Source organism: Triticum urartu, chromosome 3A, assembly GCF_056163025.1.
Source record: "Triticum urartu cultivar PI428250 chromosome 3A, HENAU_Tu73, whole genome shotgun sequence".
In the NCBI taxonomy this organism is placed as follows: Eukaryota; Viridiplantae; Streptophyta; class Magnoliopsida; order Poales; family Poaceae; genus Triticum; species Triticum urartu.
This window is the reverse complement of record NC_141875.1, coordinates 630145786-630171636: the sequence shown is the minus strand read 5'-3', so window position 1 is coordinate 630171636 and position 25851 is coordinate 630145786. Positions and strand designations below refer to the sequence as shown.

The 25851-nt window shown below is 43.9% G+C and overlaps 2 protein-coding genes across 2 annotated transcripts; one reads left to right on the top strand and one right to left on the bottom strand.

The window, feature by feature from the left end:
* Nucleotides 1-389: 389 nt before the first annotated feature.
* LOC125545574 (SNARE associated Golgi protein family) lies at nucleotides 390-4131 on the bottom strand. Its single transcript, XM_048709574.2, has 7 exons — nucleotides 3572-4131; nucleotides 3201-3253; nucleotides 2624-2716; nucleotides 2318-2541; nucleotides 1835-1901; nucleotides 672-779; nucleotides 390-553 (listed from the first exon to the last, which is right to left on the bottom strand). The coding sequence occupies exons 1-7, from the start codon at nucleotides 4011-4013 to the stop codon at nucleotides 524-526; spliced, it is 1017 nt and encodes a 338-aa protein (XP_048565531.1). The 5' UTR covers nucleotides 4014-4131; the 3' UTR covers nucleotides 390-523.
* Nucleotides 4132-20488: 16357 nt separating this feature from the next.
* LOC125547078 (uncharacterized) lies at nucleotides 20489-25364 on the top strand. Its single transcript, XM_048711099.2, has 6 exons — nucleotides 20489-20824; nucleotides 21167-21381; nucleotides 21777-21872; nucleotides 21950-22021; nucleotides 22094-22210; nucleotides 23650-25364. The coding sequence occupies exons 1-6, from the start codon at nucleotides 20515-20517 to the stop codon at nucleotides 24994-24996; spliced, it is 2157 nt and encodes a 718-aa protein (XP_048567056.2). The 5' UTR covers nucleotides 20489-20514; the 3' UTR covers nucleotides 24997-25364.
* Nucleotides 25365-25851: the final 487 nt, after the last annotated feature.

The window sequence follows — 25851 nt, the reverse complement described above, 5'->3', positions numbered from 1 at the left end:
GCTTTAAGTTTCGTGCCATGCGGTCCAAACAATGAAAGCAGGCAACCAATCGGTCTATTTTCGTCCCACGCGAGTCAGGCCAGGCCTCATGCAGACTACCAAACACGTCCTAATATTCTTGAGGGAAGATGCTTAAGCTACAAGCCCAAGGAGAACCTCCGGGTGTGCGGCGACTGCCACGCCGCGATCAAGATGGTCACCGAGGCGTACGGCAGGGAGATCATACTGAGGGACGCCAACTGCTTCCATCATATGAAGGATTGTGCGTGTCGACTACTGGTAAGTTCGGCGCTGGCAGAGTAGGTACAGCAAAAAACAATCCTCGCCTCATTTTTGATTTTTGACAGATCCAGCGTAGGGATGTGTATGGGAGAGCTGGATGAGGACACTGAGAAGAGACAATATTTTCCCTCTGACAATCGCTTGTATTTCTAGATTAGATTGCACCAAAAGATGCCAGTGTTGTACATTCTCGTGCTACGTTGCTATTTGAATGGCCCTTTTGCTATGTAATCCTACCATTCTATTCGTCGTCAATATCCTTTACAGCATCCTGGAAAACAAAGGGGAGAAGCAGTTAGCAATAGTAGCCGAGGTTGACAAAAAGAAAATAACACATCTCAGTGATTGATTTCTACTGTTATATACATATACCACAAAAGCTTAATTACCTTAGCAAGCCGTGTTACATAAGTAGCAGCAACGGCTGTAACTAATAGCCCTATGCCCAGTGTCAATAGCTGGTTGTTTCCTCCCAAACCGATTTCCGTCTCATCTTGCTGCAAAACGAGGGAGCCATGTCATGGTTCCAAGTATTCAAGCCACTTGATAAAAAAAAGATCTCATCAACCTTATGGGTTCATCATTGTTTCACTCAAGAAAGTTTATTTTTATTAGGTTTGAACTCCGGTGCCTCTATAGTTCAACCGTCCTGACTACACATACAACTGAATTTTCAAAGTACCAAATGAAACACCATGTTCTAATACTTTGCTGAAATATTTGAGCTGCTACCAGCAACATCAAAGCACACTATAGACTAAGGGGTGCCTTGAGTTGGATTAAGGTGTCCGCATTTTGATATATACAAGTGATATTCCATTCTGGACACTTCACTAGAAAGCAGACATAACGTCGACATGCTGCAAGACACCCCCATATCCATGGGATGGAGACGGTTCTTATGAGCTACTCCCTTTGTAAAGTAATATATGACGTTTTAGAGACTTGACACATGACACAAGTCTCTAAAACGTCCTATATTAGTTTAAAGGAAGTAGTACTATTCTATATAAGAGTAGAGAACACATAGAGATGTTTGGTACAACCAAAGGTAACGGGACTGGTAACGGAAACAGGTATCGGTGGGATCATGGCGTAACAGGAGCATTTGCTCTTCTGTTTGTTTCATGCTTGTAAAGGAATCAAGTTACAACTGTGTTTGGATCTGCTAAGTAATCAGATTGCAAAAAGGCAAAAAATCACGCAGAATCGAAGCCAGGAACAAGTAACATGATCTTGGCGACGATTAACTAGAGCAATAAACGAATCATGGAGAGGGATTTGGCCTGTTTAGGAACAGATCGTGACGAGACTCGTTTACGGTGTAGCCGACTACGGCGCCGCGTTACCAAATGCGCGTAAAGTTTTCAGATCACGCTGTAACCGGATGACGGGCAAAAGTCACCCAACCAAACACCTCAGTATGTAAAGCATTTTTGATGGCTTGAAAGAGTATATATTGTATTGTGGAGCAGTATCCCTGATGTAGCAACAAAAGCAAGTTTGCAAAGAAAAGGTGAACTCAGAAAAGATCAACGGTTTACGAACTTACGATTATAGCTCGCCCAAATGCACCAGCACTGACATAGGCCCATGTTCCTGGAAGCATACCCAACCAACTGCATACGTACAAAAGCAATATCTGAGGTAAAATTGCTTTATAGGAAAAATATATACTGATGGCAAAATTTTCTGTGTGATATTCCTTCACAAAGGAATGCTCAATTTGTAGTGGATCAGAAAGTTGTCAGTCCCTTAACCAGGTATATGGTATTTGCTACTCCTTTGATTTTGTAAATCGCATGCGTCTGTAATAACATTACTACAGTGCATCATGAATCATGCATATGAAACTTTTAAGTTAATAGGTCGTTAAGAACAGCTAAATTTCTCAATGAGTGCAGTTTGCTCTGTGGAATAGAAGTTTAAGGCCATGTACTTAGTTTTTCTGTGTGCAGGAATATGTACTTCATTATTTCTGTTAGATTCACGGAGAATGCCAAAATAATATAAGGAAGTGGGAGCAGAAACTAACCTGCCCAACACGTAGGGTAAGAACTTGACTGAAGTCAAACCGTACAGGTAGTTCCCAAGGGAGAAAGGTAATAGGGGACTCAAGCGAAGCAGAGTCACAACCTTGAAACCATTTTCACCTATCGCTTTATCAATCGCCAGAAACTTCTTGTTTCCTTCAACCATCTTAAGAATACGCTCTCTGGCAAAGTATCTAGCAATGAGAAAGGCCACAGCGGCAGCTAGCTATACAGTCAACAAAGTTCAATGAGAAAATGCACAACGGCAGAATGAAAACAGAAATGTTCTTTATGTTGAAGTTACTTACTGTCCCACTGATTGAAACCATAATAGTACCAGTAACACTACCGAATAATAGACCTGCAGACATGGTCAACGGTACTGCTGGAATTGCAAGAACCTGAATCGAACAAACACTATCATTAGTATTAATCCAAAGTTGCAACCCTGATGTTATGCAAAAGGTCTAAGATTCATAGCCAAAAGGATCAAATGTGGACCCACCAATTTTTGTTTCACCAACCCCCAAAAAATAAAGTCATAAAGATGATCTAGTGCCTAGGCATTTATGTGACAGCTGCATACACAAGGAGCATTGATGCATTTTTAGCTTATCGTGAACATTAGGTTATGTAAACATTTCAGAACAACTGCCCAACTGTCGTGCTGATAAGGCAACCTTGTATTATCATCTGTAGTGGAATAGCTAGTTTAGGTGGAAATGAGCATACACCTTGACAAGAAGGTACTCCCTCCGTTCCGAATTACTCGTCGCAGAAATGGATGTATCTAGATGTATTTTAGTTCTAGATACATCCATTTCCGCGACGAGTAATTTGGAACGGAGGGAGTAGATGACTAAGGTTGATAATTGAAGAACATACCTCCAATCCTGCATAGGCAAGTATAAACAACGCGTACCCAGCAGTGCCATAGCCTGTTCATGCAAAGTAATATAGAAGTTTAACTAAAAATGTCCAAGGAAGGCGTTTACTTGAAAGATTTCGTAATGATCAACAAGAATCAGCAGATATGTGAATAGTTAGTTCTGCGACCCAGTGGTCTTGCTATCATGCGCCACTACGGAGTAGTATGTAGTATTATCTAAGCACCAGAATCACTAGCTATATTTGAACGCAGAATTCGCAAGACATTTCACTAATTTCAGTACTACTAAGAGCACAGCTTAGGCCAAACAAGTGGTAGTGCAAAGCAAGCAGAGGTGGGAGCACAGCTGGATTGTTGGTTCCATTACCCTCAATGAACCCGGAGAAGTGCGTGAGGAAGGTATTGATCTGGTCCTTGTACACGTACCCGGCGGCCCCGAACCCCCCTACGACCCCGACCAGCACCGCCCCGGCGAGCAGCGTCCCGGTGAGGGCCCCCGAGAACCCTTCGCCCTCTTCCTCCTCCTTCTCCTTCCCCTTCTTCTCCCGGTCGGCGGCGGAGCGGCGGTCGTCGGGGCTGCGGCCGCCACCGCCGCCGCCGCCGCCGAGCCGGAAGGGGAGGTTGGGCGAGGCCTTGCGCAGCGTGCCCTTGTCGGACTCCCGCAGCGAGGAGAGCGGCGGGTGGAAGGCCCGGCGGTGGCGCCACCGCCACGGCGAGCCGCCCTGCGCCGCGCAGGGCGGCGAGAAGTGGGGGGAGAGGACGGGCGAGGGGGAGAGCCGCTGCGGCGAGAGGAGGTGCGGCTGCCTCATGGGGTCGGGCTGTCAGGCTTGCTTAGCGCGCGGGGTGTGCGGCCATGAGAGCTCGGAAGCGATAAGAGGCGTGGGAGAGAGAGAGGGGAGGGGGAGAACGGGGAGGGAGGAAGGCGCTGGAGAGTGAACGGGGAGCGGCATGTGGATTGTGGGCGCGGTGGCTGCGGCGCGGGCCCGCTGTCGCCGTCTGCCGTTCCGTGGTGGCCGAAAGCCAGCAGAGCTGCTGAGATTCCGAAACCTGAGCGCGTGGTCTGTGATTGGTGCAGCGGAATCTGTGATCGAACTGGAAAAGATGCCCCCACATTTCTTCTCCCCGGTCTGGGCTCAAAAATCTTGCACCAGCTGAACTGGTCGCTAGTGATATCTCTATTCCTAAATAGGTACAACCCACTATTCTAAATAGATACAACCCACTAGCTATTTTTTCTAGAAATGTAAGGGCATCTCCAGCCGTTGCCCCCCCCCCCCCCCCCCTCCAGGACGCATAAAAATCGCCCCCGGGAGCGAGCCGGCGATACAATCGGCGCTCGGGGCGGTTTTGCGCCCAGTCGTCGCCCCCAGGCGCCAAAACTGGCCCACTTTGCAGCCCAATTTTGACGAATAAACGGCCCATATGGGCGAGAATAGGCCCATATTCGGCGTGGTTTCGCCGTGTCTCGGCGTTCAATTATCAACACAATTATTTCTTATCACATATTTCATCACAGAAAAATCAAATACTTTAACAAAATAGTACAACAACAAATAGTTCAATACAAATTATATAGTTCAACAAATAAAAACTCGTATTTCATCACACGGCGTCCTCCTTGAGCCTTCATAGGTGCTCAATCAGATCTTTCTGCAGTTGATGATGCACCTGTGGGTCTCGGATCTCCTGACGCATACTAAGATAGGCAGTCCAAGTTGCCGGTAGCTGGTGATCAACTTCGGCTAGAGGACCCTGCCTGTAGTATGGTTCAGTGTCAAACACTGGGTCTTCTTGCTCGCTCTCGATGATCATGTTGTGCAAGATGACACAGCAAGTCATAATCTCCCACATTTGATCTTTGGACCAGGTCTGAGCGGGGTACCGAATAACAGCAAATCGAGATTGGAGCACACCAAATGCCCGCTCGACATCCTTCCTGCAAGCCTCCTAAAGCTTCGCAAACCAGGCGTTCTTGCCTCCTGCCACAGGGTTTGAGATCGTCTTCACAAATGTCGACCATCTCGGATAGATGTCGTCAGCTAGATAGTACCCCTTGTTGTATTGGTGCCCATTGATCTCGAAGTTCACCGGAGGAGAATGGCCCTCAACGAGCTTGGCAAAAACAGGAGAGCACTGCAGCACGTTGATGTCATTGTGAGTTCCTGGCATACCAAAGGAGTGCCAAATCCAAAGGTCCTGTGTGGCTACCGCCTCAAGCACCACACTGCAACCGCCTTTGGCGCCTTTGTACATCCCCTGCCAACCAAATGGGCAATTCTTCCATTTCCAATGCATGCAGTCGATGCTTCCAAGCATCCCAGAAAATCCTCTTGCTGCATTCTAGGCTAGGATCCGAGCAGTGTCTTTCGCATTGGGTTTTCTCAAGTATTGTGGCCCAAACACTGCCACTACTGCCCGACAGAACTTGTAGAAACACTCTATGCTGGTGGACTCGGCCATGCGCCCATAGTCGTCGAGTGAATCACTGGGAGCTCCATATGCAAGCATCCTCATCGCTGTCGTGCACTTCTGGATGGAGGTGAATCCAAGAGCGCCAGTGCAATCCATCTTGCACTTGAAGTAGTTGTCGAACTCCCGGATGGAATTCACAATCCTGAGGAAGAGCTTTCGGCTCATCCGATAATGGCGCCGAAATGTTCTCTCGCCATGAAGTGGAGCATCGGTGAAGTAGTCGGAGTAGAGCATGCAGTAGCCTTGGAGACGATGTCGGTTCTTTGCTTTCACCCGCCCCGGCGCCGAGCCACCTCGCCGCGGCTTTTCATTGCTCGCCAGCAGCTGGGCGAGGGCGCGCGAGCACCATGAGATGCTCTTCTTCCTGGACGTCGGCCGCGGCTTCCTCCTCCAGCAGCGCGGCGAGCTCTTCCTCCTCATCAGAGTCCATCGCCGAGACAGGCAAAACGCCGAACACCTAGCGCTCGGTGGACGTGTACCCGCCGTTAAACCGCGCCTCCGCGGCCGGAAACGGCGGCCGGAAACGCCCAGCTGCTGTGGGAGGGGCTGCCGCGGCGAAGCGCTGCTATTTTCCGGCGGGGAATGGCTATCTAGCGGAGTAGGGCGGCGGCCGTCGCCGGGATATAGCTAGTGGTGACCGAGGGCGCGGGGGTGCGAGGCGAGTAGGGGGAAGAAAACCTTGACTTTTCCCCTGTCGGTGTGGGCCAAGCGTGCTTTTCCCTAGCGCCAGAGCCCCCAGCTGCTCCCCAGCGTGCCGGGTTCGGCCTGTGACCGCCGGGCGGAAAAAAGGTCCGAACCGGCGATTTTCGGCGTTCTGGGGGCGCGACTGGGCCGTTTTTTCGGTGCCGGCGCCGAAAAAGTGGCCTGGGGGGGGCTGTTGGGGGCGCGGCTGGAGATGCCCTAACTACCCACTAACTGGACAAATTATGTACTTGAGTAAAAAATGCATTGAAAAGGTGCAAGCCACCATCTCTCTCATCTTTAATTACTTAACCCCCAATGAGCTAAGTGCGTGTAGAAATTAAGAAGACCATTCGTAGATTGCTATTGGTCTTGATTACTGTGTGAAGAGAGAGAAGTATTTTTCTTACTTTAAAGTGCATTGGAAAGATATAGTAGTAAGTACACTTTTTTGTGAACAAATTTTGAAGCTAGATGTACATTCTTCACCGGACGGAGGGAGTATGCCATGCAAGTCACAAGTTACATTGTTTTTGCATTAGTGTATGCATGCATGCATGCATCACATCATCAATTCATGCATGTTATCATAAGTTAGTTTTTTTCATTAGATTTTGTTTTGAGAATATATGTGTTGATCGTTTGCATCATACCTATGTAGTTCACATTCATATTATTTTTTGTTACAAATGATATTCTTCTAATTAAAATTCATTTTTTTTCTTTGTATACCCTTTGTGTTTCACTTTCATTTTTAAGCTTAGATTTGCTTCTCATTAGTCATAGATGTTTTTGTAGCAACTTTTATGCATTCTTTTAGCAAATTTCCCACAGCAACGCGTTGAGGCATCATCTAGTTTGTAAAGCTATCCGGTGAAAACAAATGCTCGCTCGACTAGTCCTACTAATTCCATTGCCTGGATAACTGGATCCTATCGGTTTCGTGAGCACCCTTGTTCGATCGAACATGAATTCTGTAGTATGAGTTTTCTGCTTTTATGCCTCTCATGTCAACAGAGTACTAAAAATGTGAAACGGTGCTTACATATATTTGTGTAAAATCATTGTTACTCTCTCCATTCGAAAATTTATCCATTTCTCCGACAAGTATTTCCGGAGGGAGTATTTAACGAACAGTTGTGCAACTAAATTTATGTAAATGCATGTGTGTTCTAGAAGGCGCATCACGTAGCCAGGATATTTTGCAATTTGGAGCTCTCCTTCGTAAGCGCGAAGGTAGGGCTTACGGTGTTTCCGGCATGCATGGCAGGAGTACTCTTTCTATTGAAATTGATATGTAAATCAGACACTTCGTTCGTGTTATCCGATAGAATTCAAACAAGGCAATGCTAGTGTGGAAATGTTACTCGCAACACACACTCAGTCTATTCATCATGTTTTTATCGCTGAAATGACGCTATGCAAGTAAATTCCCACGCACTGAAGTTTTTCATCGATATCGATATCTCCTGCCCATAGCCCCCTTGATAATTGGAGCAATGCCTTTGAGCTCGTCTTGTTGGAAGTGTTCGACAAATATCTTTTAGCTTCGTTGGATTTCTACCGGGTTATGCTTTTTTAATCGTATAGATGTGGGATAGGACATCTTGCTAGTTTTCTTTTCACTTTCATGTGTGGGAGGTTTTATTTTTTTAGTTCTTGAAGTGTGCCATTGATTTTTTGAGTCGGATGCATATATTATTGCATTATGAGTATGCTTTCATTGGGCGGCAGGTCCGGATAGCTATATTGAACCTGGTTACTTGGAATGTGCTTTCACAGAGCCTATGCAAACTTGGGTAAGTTATTGGTGTTGGTATCATAATATTTTTTATGAGTGAGACGCTTGAATCATGTTAGTTTTATTTATTTAGAGATGGCGATAACTATTTGCCTCATCTATTAGTTAAGAAGAAGAGATTTGTCTGGTTAATTAATAAAAAGTCGGGCAAAAACTGGCATAACCCGCTGATTTGGCATACTTAAACACACACACACACACACAAACACACATACACACACAAACACACATACACACACAAACAAAAAAGTCTTGTTGAGGTTGCACATTGATGTCATCGTCAACACTTCTCCGTGAGCAAGCGACTCCAACTTCGTGCAAATGACCGTCGACCAAACCCACATCACAAAGTGTAGGATCAAAATTATCGACCAAAGGAGTGGCGATGAATGAGAGATTTTAATCAATTATTTATAAATACAAAATAATTCGGTAAAACAAAAGAATAACATAATACTCCCTCCGGTCCTTTTTACTCTGCATATTAGGTTTGTCTGAAGTCAAACTTTTTAAAGTTTGACCAAGTTTATAGAAAAAAATATATTAACATTCACATAACAACACCAATATCAATAGATCCATCTTCGAATATATTTTTATATTATATTTATTAGGTATTTTAGATGTTAATAGTTTCTATTATAAATTTGGCCAAAGTTAGCAAAGTTTGACTTCGGACAAATCTAATATGCGAAGTAAAAAGGACCGGAGGGAGTACAAATATAGCAGTTCTAGAAAAATCTACTAGTAGAACTAGATAAACTTAGAGGCATGCAACAAAACTACTAAGTAAGCATAACAACAAAAACTAGTAGTAGGACTAGAGAAACTCGCTCTCACCCTCCCTTGTTTCATATAGTGACCACGATGATGAGAGCTCTGACGACATCCCGGTGGGTGCATGGGCTGCAAAAGGATGAGGACGACCAGAAGCAGAGGTGGTCCTAGCCATGGCGGGGGCTTATGGAGAACAAACACATAGGTTGTGCTGCAGGTTAATTTGAGCGGTTTTTTGGTGGCTTATAGTCGGTTTCCTTGAAAAAATGTGTCACGGTAAGAGTTTTCGAAACATGACTTCGATCATCATACTAGAAGAGAACACGTATGCCACAAAATAACACAACATGCCGACCCATGTCACACCATCTTTTCCTAAGATCGATTGTCCTTGGGCAACCGTGTCAATACTTGAGGCCAAAAATGTTCAAAGGGGAAGCTAGGTCCAATCAACGAGCACACTGGCCATGCATGCATGCCCTTTCAATCGTTCAAAGCATCTAAAGCGAAGGAAAGTTGCCCAGGTCACGACCAATCCACAATCATCCTCACTAGCGAAGTTGTGTGCATGCCAAGGGGGGAACTGCCCCCCTCCTCAAGATTTGGAAACAAATGCGAATGGTAAATATATCAGGGTGGCCTAAATGGGAAAACGCATCTCCCCGTCGGATCCTCATATTTCTTTTAGCCCCCCGGGCCCATAAAGTATTTATCTAGCTCAACCGCTTCCCTCAAATCCTCGGCTGTCTATTATGCTTTGTTCACTTTCATAATCTAGAAAAAATATTCTTGATTGGGTTGTTTCAACACTATTCTTCTTTCCTCCAACTAATTATACCGAACATATCCTGTCAAAACTACGCAAATGGTACCGACAAAGCTCTATGCTTCTTACTCCCTCCGTCTCCCAATGGGGATCATTAAATTTTGTTTGAAGTAAAATGGCTCAAAGTTTGACGAAGCTTGTTAGAAAAACAACCAATAACTATAATACTACAAGCTATTTTTTTACTAAATATACATAATATAATATTTTACTATACTACTAACTATATGTAATATAAACATTTACTTTATTAGTGTATTTAGTGATACAATTTTTATAGTAGTTTTTGCCTCTCTTTGTTATAAACTTTGTCAAACATTGAACCGTTTGACTTTAAACATAATTTATACTAGATGGTACCCCGTGGGTTATTGAGGATATTGTCAGCAACATATTTCAATGACATTTGATTGTATTAACATGAATATATGGATCAATAATATATAAACTAAATATTAAAATACTTATTATATATTGTATTTGATTATTCGTATAGGTAGCATAATGATGGAAACATTTTCCATGCATGTTGTGGTGGCCCTTTTATGAGTTGGCATGTGTCATGAAGTGGAATGTGTGCATATTGAGAGAAGTAGTGGGATCAACTAATAATGAAAAAACTTTTCACATGTATGTTGAGATGGGCCTTTGATGATATGACTGAAGGAAATATGCCCTAGAGGCAATAATAAAGTTATTATTTTATTTCCTTATATCATGATAAATGTTTATTATTCATGCTAGAATTGTATTATCCGGAAACATAATACTTGTGTGAATACATAGACAAACTAAACGTCACTAGTGTGCCTCTACTTGACTAGCTTGTTAATCAAAGATGGTTATGTTTCCTAACCATAGACATGTGTTGTCATTTGATTAACGGGATCACATCATTAGGAGAATGATGTGATTGACATGACCCATTCCATCAGCTTAGCACCCGATCGTTTAGTATGTTGCTATTGCTTTCTTCATGACTTATACATGTTCCTATGACTATGAGATTATGCAACTCCCGTTTGCCGGAGGAACACTTTGTGTGCTACCAAACGTCACAACGTAACTGGGTGATTATAAAGGAGCTCTACAGGTGTCTCCAAAGGTACATGTTGGGTTGGCGTATTTCGAGATTAGGATTTGTCACTCCGATTGTCGGAGAGGTATCTTTGGGCCCTCTCGGTAATGCACATCACATAAGCCTTGCAAGCATTGCAACTAATGAGTTAGTTGCGAGATGATGTATTACGAAACGAGTAAAGAGACTTGCCGGTAACGAGATTGAACTATGTATTGAGATACCGACGATCGAATCTCGGGCAAGTAACATACCGATGACAAAGGGAACAAAGTATGTTGTTATGCGGTCTGACCGATAAAGATCTTCGTAGAATATGTGGGAGCCAATATGAGCATCCATGTTCCGCTATTGGTTATTGACCGGAGACATGTCTCGGTCATGTCTACATTGTTCTCAAACCCGTAGGGTCCGCACGCTTAACGTTACGATGACAGTTTCATTATGAGTTTATATATTTTGATGTACCGAAGTTTGTTCGGAGTCCCGGATGTGATCACGGACATGACGAGGAGTCTCGAAATGGTCGAGACATAAAGATTGATATATTGGACGGCTATATTCGGACACCGGAAGTGTTCCGGGTGATTTCGGAGAAAACCGGAGTGCCGGAGGGTTACCGGACCCCCCTCCCCCTCTGGTCCGAATTAGACTAGGAGAAGGGGGGCGGCGCCCCCCCTTTCCTTCTCCCTCTCCCCCTTCCTTTCCCCTCCTAGTAGGAGTAGGAAAGAGGGGAGTCCTACTCCTACTAGGAGGACTCCTCCTTGGCGTGCCCTAGGGCCGGCCGGCCTCCCCCCCTTGCTCCTTTATATACGGGGGCAGGGGGGCACCTCTAGACACACAAGTTGATCCTCGTGATCATTTTCTTAGCCGTGTGCGGTGCCCCCTTCCACAATACTCCTCGATAATATTGTAGCGGTGCTTAGGCGAAGCCCTGCGACGGTAGAACATCAAGATCGTCACCACGCCGTCGTGCTGACGGAACTCTTCCCCGACACTTTGCTGGATCAGAATCTGGGGATCATCATCGAGCTGAACGTGTGCAGAACTCGGAGGTGTCGTACGTTCAGTACTTGGATTGGTCGGATCGGGAAGACGTACGACTACTTCCTCTACGTTGTGTCAACACTTCCGTTGCCGGTCTACGAGGGTACGTAGACAATACTCTCCCCTCTCGTTGCTATGCATCACCATGATCTTGCGTGTGCGTAGGAAATTTTTTGAAATTACTACGTTCCCCAACAATGGTATCAAAGCCTAGGTTTTATGTGTTGATGTTGTGCACGAGTAGAACACAAGTGAGTTGTGGGCGATATAAGTCATACTGCTTACCAGCATGTCATACTTTGGTTCGGCGGTATTGTTGGATGAAGCGGCCCGGACCGACATTACGCGTACGCTTACATGAGACTGGTTCTACCGACGTGCTTTGCACACAGGTGGCTGGCGGGTGTCAGTTTCTCTAACTTTAGTTGAACCGAGTGTGGCTACGCCCGGTCCTTGCGAAGGTTAAAACATCACCAACTTGACAAACTATCATTGTGATTTTGATGCGTAGGTAAGATTGGTTCTTGCTTAAGCCCGTAGCAGCCACGTAAAACTTGCAACAAACAAAGTAGAAGACGTCTAACTTGTTTTTGCAGGGCATGTTGTGATGTGATATGGTCAAGACATGATGCTAAATTTTTTTGTATGAGATGATCATGTTTTGTAACCGAGTTATCGGCAACTGGCAGGAGCTATATGGTTGTCGCTTTATTGTATGCAATGCAATTGCGCTGTAATGCTTTACTTTATTACTAAGCGGTAGCGATAGTCGTGGAAGCATAAAATTGGCGAGACAACAACGATGCTACGATGATGATCAAGGTGTCGCGCCGGTGACGATGGTGATCATGACGGTGCTTCGAAGATGGAGATCACAAGCACAAGATGATGATGGCCATATCATATCACTTATATTGATTGCATGTGATGTTTATCTTTTATGCATCTTATCTTGCTTTGATTGACGGTAGCATTTTAAGATGATCTCTCACTAATTATCAAGAAGTGTTCTCCCTGAGTATGCACCGTTGCGAAAGTTCTTCGTGCTGAGACACCACGTGATGATCGGGTGTGATAGGCTCTACGTTCAAATACAACGGGTGCAAAATAGTTGCACACGCGGAATACTCAAGTTATACTTGACGAGCCAAGCATATACAGATATGGCCTCGGAACACGGAGACCGAAAGGTCGAGCGTGAATCATATAGTAGATATGATCAACATAGTGATGTTCACCAATGAAACTACTCCATCTCACGTGATGATCGGACATGGTTTAGTTGATTTGGATCACGTGATCACTTAGAGGATTAGAGGGATGTCTATCTAAGTGGGAGTTCTTTAGTAATATGATTAATTGAACTTAAATTTATCATGAACTTAGTACCTGATAGTATCTTGCTTGTTTATGTTTGATTGTAGATAGATGGCCCGTGTTGTTGTTTCGTTGAATTTTAATGCGTTCCTTGAGAAAGAAAAGTTGAAAGATGATGGTAGCAATTACACGGACTGGGTCCGTAACTTAAGGATTATCCTCATTGCTGCACAGAAGAATTACGTCCTGGAAGCACCGCTGGGTGCCAGGCCTACTACTGGAGCAACACCAGATGTTATGAACGTCTGGCAGAGCAAAGCTGATGACTACTCGATAGTTCAGTGTGACATGCTTTATGGCTTAGAATCGGGACTTCAACGACGTTTTGAACGTCATGGAGCATATGAGATGTTCCAGGAGTTGAAGTTAATATTCCAAGCAAATGCCTGGATTGAGAGATATGAAGTCTCCAATAAGTTCTACAGCTGCAAGATGGAGGAGAACAGTTCTGTCAGTGAGCATATACTCAAAATGTCTGGGTATAATAATCACTTGATTCAATTGGGAGTTAATCTTCCAGATGATTGCGTCATTGAAAGAATTCTCTAATCACTTCCACCTAGCTACAAGAGCTTCGTGATGAACTATAATATGCAAGGGATGAATAAGACAATTCCCGAGCTCTTCGCAATGCTGAAAGCTGCGGAGGTAGAAATCAAAAAGGAGCATCAAGTGTTGATGGTCAACAAGACCACTAGTTTCAAGAAAAAAGGCAAAGGGAAGAAGAAGGGGAACTTCAAAAAGAACAGCAAGCAAGTTGCTGCTCAGGAGAAGAAACCCAAATCTGGACCTAAGCCTGAAACTGAGTGCTTCTACTGCAAGCAGACTGGTCACTGGAAGCGGAACTACCTCAAGTATTTGGCGGATAAGAAGGATGGCAAGGTGAACAAAGGTATATGTGATATACATGTTATTGATGTGTACCTTACTAATGCTCGCAGTAGCACCTGGGTATTTGATACTGGTTCTGTTGCTAATATTTACAAATCGAAACAGGGACTACGGATTAAGCGAAGATTGGCTAAGGACGAGGTGACGATGCGCATGGGAAATGGTTCCAAAGTCGATGTGATCGCAGTCGGCACGCTACCTCTACATCTACCTTCGGGATTAGTATTAGACCTAAATAATTGTTATTTGGTGCCAGCGTTAAGCATGAACATTATATCTGGATCTTGTTTGATGCGAGACGGTTATTCATTTAAATCAGAGAATAATGGTTGTTCTATTTATATGAGTAATATCTTTTATGGTCATGCACCCTTGAAGAGTGGTCTATTCTTATTAAATCTCGATAGTAGTAACACACATATTCATAATGTTGAAGCCAAAAGATGCAGAGTTGATAATGATAGTGCAACTTATTTGTGGCACTGCCGTTTAGGTCATATCGGTGTAAAGCGCATGAAGAAACTCCATACTGATGGACTTTTGGAACCACTTGATTATGAATCACTTGGTACTTGCGAACCGTGCCTCATGGGCAAGATGATTAAAATGCCGTTCTCCGGTACTATGGAGAGAGCAACAGATTTGTTGGAAACCATACATACAGATGTATGTGGTCCGATGAATATTGAGGCTCGTGGCGGATATCGTTATTTTCTCACCTTCACAGATGACTTAAGCAGATATGGGTATATCTACTTAATGAAACATAAGTCTGAAACATTTAAAAAGTTCAAAGAATTTCAGAGTGAAGTTGAAAATCATCGTAACAAGAAAATAAAATTCCTACGATCTGATCGTGGAGGAGAATATTTGAGTTACGAGTTTGGTGTACATTTGAAACAATGCGGAATAGTTTCACAACTCACGCCACCCGGAACACCACAGCGTAATGGTGTGTCCGAACGTCGTAATCGTACTTTACTAGATATGGTGCGATCTATGATGTCTCTTACTGATTTACCGCTATCATTTTGGGGTCATTCTTTAGAGACGGCCGCATTCACGTTAAATAGGGCACCATCAAAATCCGCTGAGACGATGCCTTATGAACCGTGGTTTGGCAAAAAACCAAAGTTGTCGTTTCTGAAAGTTTGGGGCTGCGATGCTTATGTGAAAAAGCTTTAACCTGATAAGCTTGAACCCAAATCGGAGTAATGTGTCTTCATAGGATATCCAAAGGAAACTATTGGATACACCTTCTATCACAGATCCGAAGGCAAGACTTTTGTTGCTAAATTCGGAAACTTTCTAGAGAAGGAGTTTCTCTCGAAAGAAGTGAGTGGGAGGAAAGTAGAACTTTATGAGGTAACTGTACCTGCTCCCTTATTGGAAAGTAATACATCACAGAAACCGGTTTCTGTGACACCTACACCAATTAGTGAGGAATCTAATGATGATGATCATGAAACTTCAGAACAAGATACTACTGAACCTCGTAGATCAACCAGAGTAAGATCCGCACCAGAGTGGTACGGTAATCCTGTTCTGGAAGTCATGCTACTAGATCATGATGAACCTACGAACTATGGAGAAGCGATGGTGAGCCCAGATTCCGCAAAATGGCTTGAAGCCATGAAATCTGAGATGGGATCCATGTATGAGAACAAAGTGTGGACTTTGGTTGACTTGCCCAAAGATCGGCAAGCAATTGAGAATAAATGGATCTTCAAGAAGAAGACTGATGCTGACGGTAATGTTACTGTCTACAAAGCTCGACTTGTCGCAAAAGGTTTTCGACAAGTTCAAGGGATTGACTAGGATGAGACCTTCTCACCCGTAGCGATGCTTAAGTCTGTCCGAATCATGTTAGCAATTGCCGCATTTTATGATTATGAAATTTGGCAGATGGATGTCAAAACTGCATTCCTGAATGGATTTCTGGAAGAAGAGTTGTATATGATGCAACTAGAAGGTTTTGTCGATCCAAAGGGAGCTAACAAAGTGTGCAAGCCTCTCGGAGTTGGAATAAATGCTTTGATAATGAGATCAAAGCATTTGGTTTTGTACAGGCTTTTGGAGAAGTCTGTATTTACAAGAAAGTGAGTGGGAGATCTGTAGCATTTCTGATATTATATGTAGATGACATATTACTAATCGAAAATGATATAGAATTTCTGGATAGCATAAAGGGATACTTGAATAAGAGTTTTTCAATGAAAGACCTCGGTGAAGCTGCTTACATATTGGGCATTAAGATCTATAGAGATAGATCAAGATGCTTAATTGGACTTTCACAAAGCACATACCTTGACAAAATTTTGAAGAAGTTTAAAATGGATCAAGCAAAGAAAGGATTCTTGCCTGTGTTACAAGGTGTGAAATTGAGTAAGACTCAATGCCCGACCAATGCAGAAGATAGAGAGAAAATGAAAGATGTTCCCTATGCTTCAGCCATAGGCTCTATCATGTATGTTGTGTACCAGACCTGATGTGTGTCTTGCTATAAGTCTAGCAGGGAGGTACCAAAGTAATCCAGGAGTGGATCACTGGACAGCGGTCAAAAACATCCTGAAATACCTGAAAAGGACTAAGGATATGTTTCTCGTATATGGAGGTGACAAAGAGCTCATCGTAAATGGTTATGTTGATGCAAGCTTTGACACTGATCCAGACGATTCTAAATCGCAAACCGGATACGTGTTTACATTAAATGGTGGAGCTGTCAGTTGGTGCAGTTATAAACAAAGCGTTGTGGCGGGATCTACATGTGAAGCGGAGTACATAGCTGCTTCGGAAGCAGCAAACGAAGGAGTCTGGATGAAGGAGTTCATATCCGATCTAGGTGTCATACCTAGTGCATCGGGACCAATGAAAATCTTTTGTGATAATACTGGTGTAATTGCCTTGGCAAAGGAATCCAGATTTCACAAGAGAACCAAGCACATCAAGAGACGCTTCAATTCCATCCGGGATATAGTCCAGGTGGGAGACATAGAGATTTGCAAGATACATACGGATCTGAATGTAGCAGACCCGTTGACTAAGCCTCTTCCACGAGCAAAACATGATCAACACCAAAGCTCCATGGGTGTTAGAATCATTACTGTGTAATCTAGATTATTGACTCTAGTGCAAGTGGGAGACTGAAGGAAATATGCCCTAGAGGCAATAATAAAGTTATTATTTTATTTCCTTATATCATGATAAATGTTTATTATTCATGCTAGAATTGTATTATCCGGAAACATAATACTTGTGTGAATACATAGACAAACTAAATGTCACTAGTGTGCCTCTACTTGACTAGCTTGTTAATCAAAGATGGTTATGTTTCCTAACCATAGACATGTGTTGTCATTTGATTAACGGGATCACGTCATTAGGAGAATGATGTGATTGACATGACCCATTCCATTAGCTTAGCACCCGATCGTTTAGTATGTTGCTATTGCTTTCTTCATGACTTATACATGTTCCTATGACTATGAGATTATGCAACTCCCGTTTGCCGGAGGAACACTTTGTGTGCTACCAAACGTCACAACGTAACTGGGTGATTATAAAGGAGCTCTACAGGTGTCTCCAAAGGTACATGTTGGGTTGGCGTATTTCGAGATTAGGATTTGTCACTCCGATTGTCGGAGAGGTATCTTTGGGCCCTCTCGGTAATGCACATCACATAAGCCTTGCAAGCATTGCAACTAATGAGTTAGTTGCGAGATGATGTATCACGAAACGAGTAAAGAGACTTGCTGGTAACGAGATTGAACTATGTATTGAGATACCGACGATCGAATCTCGGGCAAGTAACATTTCGATGACAAAGGGAACAAAGTATGTTGTTATGCGGTCTGACCGATAAAGATCTTCGTAGAATATGTGGGAGCCAATATGAGCATCCAGGTTCCGCTATTGGTTATTGACCGGAGACATGTCTCGGTCATGTCTACATTGTTCTCGAACCCATAGGGTCCGCACGCTTAACGTTATGATGACAATTTCATTATGAGTTTATATATTTTGATGTACCGAAGTTTGTTCGGAGTCCCGGATGTGATCACGGACATGACGAGGAGTCTCGAAATGGTCGAGACATAAAGATTGATATATTGGACGGCTATATTCGGACACCAGAAGTGTTCCGGGTGATTTCGGAGAAAACCGGAGTGCCGGAGGGTTACCGGAACCCCCCGGAGAAGTAATGGGCCTTATGGGCCCTAGTGGAGAGAGAGAGGGGCGGCCAGGGTGGGCCGCGCGCCCCCTCCCCCTCTGGTCCGGATTGGACTAGGAGAAGGGGGGCATCGCCCCCCTTTCCTTCTCCCTCTCCCCCTTCCTTTCCCCTCCTAGTAGGAGTAGGAAAGAAGGGAGTCCTACTCCTACTAGGACTACTCCTACTAGGAGGACTCCTCCTCCTTGGCGCGCCCTAGGGCCGGCCGGCCTCCCCCCTTGCTCCTTTATATACGGGGGCAGGGGGCACCTCTAGACACACAAGTTGATCCTCGTGATCGTTTTCTTAGCCGTGTGCGGTGCCCCCTTCCACCATACTCCTCGATAATATTGTAGCGGTGCTTAGGCGAAGCCCTGCAACGGTAGAACATCAAGATCGTCACCACGCCGTCGTGCTGACGGAACTCTTCCCTGACACTTTGCTGGATCAGAGTCCGGGGATCGTCATCGAGCTGAACGTGTGCAGAACTCGGAGGTGCCGTACGTTCGGTACTTGTATTGGTCGGATTGGGAAGACGTACGACTACTTCATCTACGTTGTGTCAACACTTCCGTTGCCGGTCTACGAGGGTACGTAGACAATACTCTCCCCTCTCGTTGCTATGCATCACCATGATCTTGTGTGTGCGTAGGAATTTTTTTGAAATTACTACGTTCCCCAACAATGACATGTGTGCATATTGAGATAAAATAGAACTTAGTGAGGATCAACTACTTAGGTATACTATAAGATACTCCATACGTTATTGCGATATTTTGCAGTATTTTGAATGGGATTTAATTATATGAAACATGAATAATACAAGAATAGAATCTGGAAAATACAAAAATAATTTATTGTGTTTGATTTTGTATATTCGTCAATATTTGTTAAGTATAAATAGCATAATAGAATGAAAAATTTAATGCATGTTTTCATGTTGAGGTGAGATTTTTCCTATTTATGATTGCTGTTAAAGTGTGCCTTTTTATATGGATGATGCATGATGAGGTGCCATGTTTTTTTTGCGAAGGATGAGGTGACATGCTTGCAAGTTAAAAAAATAGGTTAGTAGCAACTGCTCCCTTCGTCCCATAATATAAAGAATTTTTCACACTACAACCATTTAAATATAGAAATTTGGATCACCACCATTTTAGGGTGGTATCAAATTAACTTTTTTTTAGACAATGGTATAAATTAACTCTTTTTTCAAAGGCCACATTAAGGCCGTCATATACTAGGCCTAAAGTAAACTGGACCCAGATGTCCAGGACACGTTTAGTTGCGTCCCACTCCAACTTTCTGTAATAAAAGCCCAGTTCTGCCGCCATCAACTGGTTCATGACCCAAAACCCACCGTCTCTTCCGAGCTCGCAATTGTTTCGCCTCACGAGTGCTATTTCTCGCTTTACGCGAGTTCGAAGGGATAGTTTATGGCGACGCTAGCCACTGCGCTATGTGTGGAGTTCGTGATGAACTGTAGGGCGCGACCTACTTGAGGTCAAAGAGCTTTTTTCTCTCCTCCGTTTTTTCTATTTTATTCAGTTTTCTTTGGGTTTTCTTTGTTTTTTGTTTGCTTTTTCATTTTTCTTCTCCATTTTCTATTTGGTTTTCTTTTTTCTTCTCTATTTTTGGGTTTTCATTTATTTGTTTTTTCTTTGTTTCCTTTTCTTTTTCATTCTACATTCTTATATACATGATTAACATTTTTTCAAATACTTGTTCAACATTTTTCAAATACTTTAAAAAAAATTAAATGCACGATTGCCATTTTTCTAAATATTATGTAAAGTATATTTTTGTAATATACTCCCTCCGTTTCAAAATAGATGACTCAACTTTGTATAAAGTTAATACAAAGTTGAGTCATATATTTTGGAATGAAGGGAGTATATGTTTATACTATTTGACAGTGTAAACAAACTTAAAAATGGAATAAAAAACGGAATAAAAATGTGAAAAAAAGAAAAGAAAACGAGGCAGTGTAGTACACGCGAACCTGGGCCAGCCCATATGCTCGCGCGCTTGAGCGAGTCGGCACGAGCGATGCCCGTCTCGCCTGGCCTCCCTCTTCCAGAGTCCCGTCCTCCCCGCTACACGAGTCCCCCGCGTCCTCCCGCCAAAACCAAAACCCTAGCCCAAACCCACCAATGGCGGAGACCGACGCTAGCGCCAGGACAAGCGAGCCCCCGCAAGCGACAGCGCCGGTCACGGCTACGGAAACGGCGGCCGGGACCGTGCCGACGCCGATGGCGGAGGAGGGGGCGGTGCCTCCACCCGGTCTCGATTATAAGAGGAAGCTTGGCGAGACAGGAGGGGAGGAGGCGATGCTGCCGATGGACGCGGAGCAGGGTGGTGGCGGCGCCGAGGATCGGGCGGGGGTGGGAGGAGAAGGGGAGGAGGAGATGGCGGAGACAGGGTCCAAGCGGCCGCACGGGGACGGCGAGGGCAACGGGTCAGGTATATTTTTCGCCGTTTTTGTTTTTTACATCGTCTCGGTTTGATGCGCGTAGTATTTTTGCAATATGCCTAGGCGTGATAGATTTTGCGTTGTCTCTAGGCTGATTCGCTATTTTTTTCGGAGCAATGCCAATGAGGGTCGAGTTGGTATGGGCAAGGATTGCATATGGTGCTGTTGCTCAATTTTGCAAGCAATCAAAGGGGTTAAAAAATAATTTTGCCATCGAGTTGTTTGTGTAATTGCCATAATTGTTGACTTGTAGCGAATATGAGTTACAATTGTCGTATTACATTACATTGTTATCATGAATAAGATTGTTTAATTTTTCTTATCTGCACCAGGTATTACTCAAACTGAAGTGCATGGACCTGAAACATCAGAAGTGGTGAATGGGGAGGTTCCTGTCGATGAAAGCATGCTGTGCAGCTCTGAGGTAGATGGTCCAAAAGAATGTTCAGAACTTCCTCAAGAAGATGATGAGCCCTCACCAGAACAGCAGAGTGCCGAGGCGCTTACCCAAGAAGTGACGCGAAAAATTGAAATTCCTCAAAGCAAGGTACTGTCTACTTATCCTAGTTATGCTGTTCAGTGCTTATTTCTGTGTGAATATACATATTTTAGTTGCTGGTTGGGCCCAAAATATTCGAAACATATTTTAGTTGCTGCATTGGGCCCAAAATTTCTGAAAAAATCATTTAACGGGCATTGGGTCCAATAGGCAAGAATTAGGTCATATAAGTTGAGATGGTATTTCTATGCATGTATTCCCCAGAAGCTTTAATTGACATTCACTTTCAGACCAGTTCTGCATTTGGTTAAGCTAAGCTGGTAGCTGAATGTGGAAGATAAATCTGCGGAAACTATCAGATGCCTGCAGATCACCTCAAATGCTAAAATCCAGATTGTGTAGTATGACGAAGCTGATCCAAATTAAATTATATCCTTTCTCAGGTTGATGTAGGTGATTCATCTACACTCGCTGCTAGAAGTTTTGGGACTCCACAATCTGGTGCTGAGCAAGTGGACATCCATGTCCCAAATGACAAGGTGAGCCTTAACAAAATATCTCGGCTATAAAATTTACTTAAGAGCCCTGATATATTTCCTTTTATCATAATATGTAGGCTGAGTTGGTCATTGGGGAGGGAGGTGAGACCATTAAGGCTCTAAAAACTAAGTCCGGGGCTGACATTCAGGTTAGTGCTATAACTATATGCATGGATGTTTTTTATTCACTTCAAAATGAAAACTAATCTCGTTTTTTGTAGTTAATCCCAGAACATCTCCCTGAAGGCGATCTTTTCACAGAAAGAAAAATACGACTTACTGGGAATTGGAATCAAATAGAGATTGCAAGAACAATGGTCCTAGAACTCATCAGTCAGGTGCTTCTGATACTTATCTATATCTGTATCTATAATCTATTACATTGCTCTGTATGCTATTTGAAGATTTTAAGGGGAACTGCATATTTTTTTAGTCTTATACATGTAGGATCTGCATGAAGTTAAAAACCATGTTTGCTACTCCCTCCGTTCCTAAATATAGGTCTTTCTAGAGATTTCAACAAGTGACTACATACGGAGTAAAATGAGTGAATCTACACTCTAAAATATGTCTATATGCATCCGTATGTGGTAGTCCATTTGAAATCTCTAAAAAGACTTGTATTTAGGAACGGAGGGAGTAGATGCACTTTATGTTTTGAAATGTTGCTTGCACTTTTTATGTTACCATGATTGAGCAAATATTTGAGTTTTATTAGACCGTGGCATTAGCTATCCAACTTGATTGTAAGGCATAATAAGTTTAACTTGTAACTTATCATGTATGTTGATCGTATGATATCTCCATGACAGTTTTGCATCTGACTGTTGTAACCTTCATTGATATCCCTGGTAGCTATGAACCATATGATAGGTATTATTTATTTTTTCCATCCATCGGTGCAGAAAGTTGTATGCTCTTCAACTATGTGATCACAATGTCAAGGCCTTATCGTTTTTGGTTGTTCATGACATGGGATCTTAGAAAGATAAATTCCAAAACTAAATTGCTTTATTTTAAGAGTTCTTTTTTGGCTAGATGATGGTTCACATTGCTGATACAGCTCTATAATATGTTTGGGTTCAGTAATTCATTATTCTCCATCACCCACTGTTGTACAGAAGATGGTAGTCGGGCTTTGTTCTTCAGCAGTGGTAAGACCTAAGCCACTTACGTCTGTGATATATGCCTTGTGACATTAGTGCCATATCACTTTGATAATCATTTTTTCCCCGACAATTGGCATCCTTATGTTTGCAGAGTTCTGTGTCATGTTTGGAAGTACACATGACATTCTACGTGTCTCCATTATGCATCAGATAAAGTGAATCTAAGCCAACCTTCTTTTTTCCTGTGTAAACTTCTTGCCAGTTCTTGCCTTTTGGAGTATTCACCATGGAAACTTTACATGCCCATCTATTGGGTTTTCTATATTGGCTTATTATATATTTATTATTTTTTAGAGGAATGATATCTATTCTGTCAGCTCAGTAACACTTCATGTTTTATCGTGGTTATTTTGTGCCTGTAGAGGTTTTACTACATCTCTTGAGTTTGTCATGCATGATAACTTGTTGTGTAAATCTTGTAAATGTTTGTTCATTTTTAATCTTTGCAAGTTATCAAAGTAGATTCATGTAGTCTATAATCGCGAGTCCTGCTCATTCGAGTATATCTCCTTCTAGTTACAGCAGATTAGTTTGGTGTATTTCAGTTCCCTTGCTTATGTTTAAATCTGTCTTCTCTATCTGATAATCTTGTGGTTTTGTGTGTTCAGTTTCCAATATCCTGTTCACAGATGGGTGGCCATGAGCCTGGTAGAACGCCTCAATGGGGTTCTAACAATGGTCATAACTACCCGGGAGGTATGCATTGTCAGAACCCACAGTACCATCTTGATGGTGTATATTCTGAGCAGACTGCATCAAGAGGTGGCATGGATACTGGCTGGAACCAAATGTCAGGCGGCGGTACAGGTCAGGCACCTTATCAGGGTGGTTGTTACGAATATCATGCCTCTTACAACACATACTCAGCTAGAGGTCCTCCCAGTGTCGTTCAAGCTCCAATGTACGACTCGGCTAGAGGTCCTACTGGTGCTCAAGCTCCAATAAACTACCGCAACTGGAGCCCGCAAGTACCCGTTGGTTATACTAGCAGTTACCAACACTCTGCCCCGGGCCAACTTACATATGTGCAATGGTATAATGGGCAGTGCCACGGGCAGCAGTCAATGAATTTTCAGCAAGCATACCAGTCTTACCCTCCACAGCAAGATCCCTATGGAAAGTCTGCTTTTGGTGGAGCTCAGCAAGGCTATGGTATTCCTATGCCAGGCACAAACCACCAAGGATCAGCTCCAGCCCAGCAGCCATATGCATTACAGAGCTCAACCGTGCCACCTCAACCAGGACTTTGTTATGGTCAGCCCTATGGTGCAACTGCTGGTGCTACTCATGGGTACGTGCAGTCTTCAAGTGGTCATCAGCAGCCAGCGAGCCAGGTCACTTCGGTCTACACCCAGCAAGTGACGCAGTATCCATCGACTCAGCCAGGTTACATTGATCAGGCGTTTGCTAACAATGCGAACTATCATCAACAGCCAGCCATTCATGTTGCATCGGCTTACCCGCAGCAAGGAATGCAGCCCGGTGTCTATTGCCAGTATCCATCTACTCAGCCTGCGTATACTGATCATGTGGTTGCTAACAATGCAAACTATCAACAGCCAGCGAGTCATGTCGCTTTGGCCTACCCACAGCAAGGAATGCTGCCTGCCGTCTATGGGCAGTATCCATCGACTCAGCCAGCGTATACCAATCAGGCAGTTGCTAACAATGCAAACTATCAGCGGCCAGCGAGCCATGGCGGTCCAGGCTACCCGCAGCAAGGAACGCAGCCTGCTGTATATGGGCAGTATCCATCGACCCGGCCAGCGTACACAGGTCAGACGGTTGCTAACAATGCAAGCTATCAGCAACTTGCAAGCCATGCCGCTGCGGCCTACCCACAGCAAGGGTTGCATCCCGGAGTTTATGGGCAGCGTCCATTGTACACTGGTCAGGCGGTCGCTAACAATCTGATGAATGCAGCCCGGTCCGTCGACCCAGCGGGTGTACACTAATCAAGACTGGTGCAACGGGGGCTCAACTGAAGCTACTGCAAATGTCAACAAGTCTGCGGCAGGACATGATTCGGTTCCAGAAGGCGAGCCTCATGAAACTGGCGATGAGCATGCAGCCTGATGCATCTTCCACCTCGCAGGCCAATTGAGTCAGCTAGATAAGACTCTGGTTAGCTCTATAGGGTTTTTGGCACAGGAGGAAATGTTTTTCTGACGGAGAAACAAGTCGGGTCATCTGAATTTTGGTTGTGGTGTATTGACTTGATGATCTGTTTAGCATCAGTCTTGTAACGTTTTTGCCGTTTGGATCACTCCCATCTCCCAAGATTTAGTTCGTACTGTTCATGGATGGGTGCGCTTGTGATTGATTGACGCTAGGTCGTGTGGTTTATGCTTCCTCGATGGTAAGCAGCTCTGCAGATTAGACAATAAAAGCATTTCATCTATAGAACATTTTTTTTTCTTTCGAACCAACCATGCAAGAGGACTGCATGTTATACATACAACATTAGATAATGAAAAGCATCTTGGTTCATACAAAATTCAATTTATTAAAGCAACTCCAATGGAGCGACCCATTTCGTCCGCCCGCGTCCGTTTGGATCGATGCGGACAAAAGTGACGGCCCAACGCGCCGATCTAAACGGACGCACGTCCGTTTTTCGTCCGCGGGCGACCAATTTCAGGCTCAATTTTGAGCCGGATTTGCGTCGGCGCGGACACAAAACGGACGCGCGCGCACGCTTACTCCTCTTCCCGGGCCCGCCGGTCGGTGGCAACCACCATCATTTCCCCCCATTTTCCCCCAAAATGCTCCCGCCCGCCCGCGCGCGCCCCCGCCCTCCAACCAGTCAT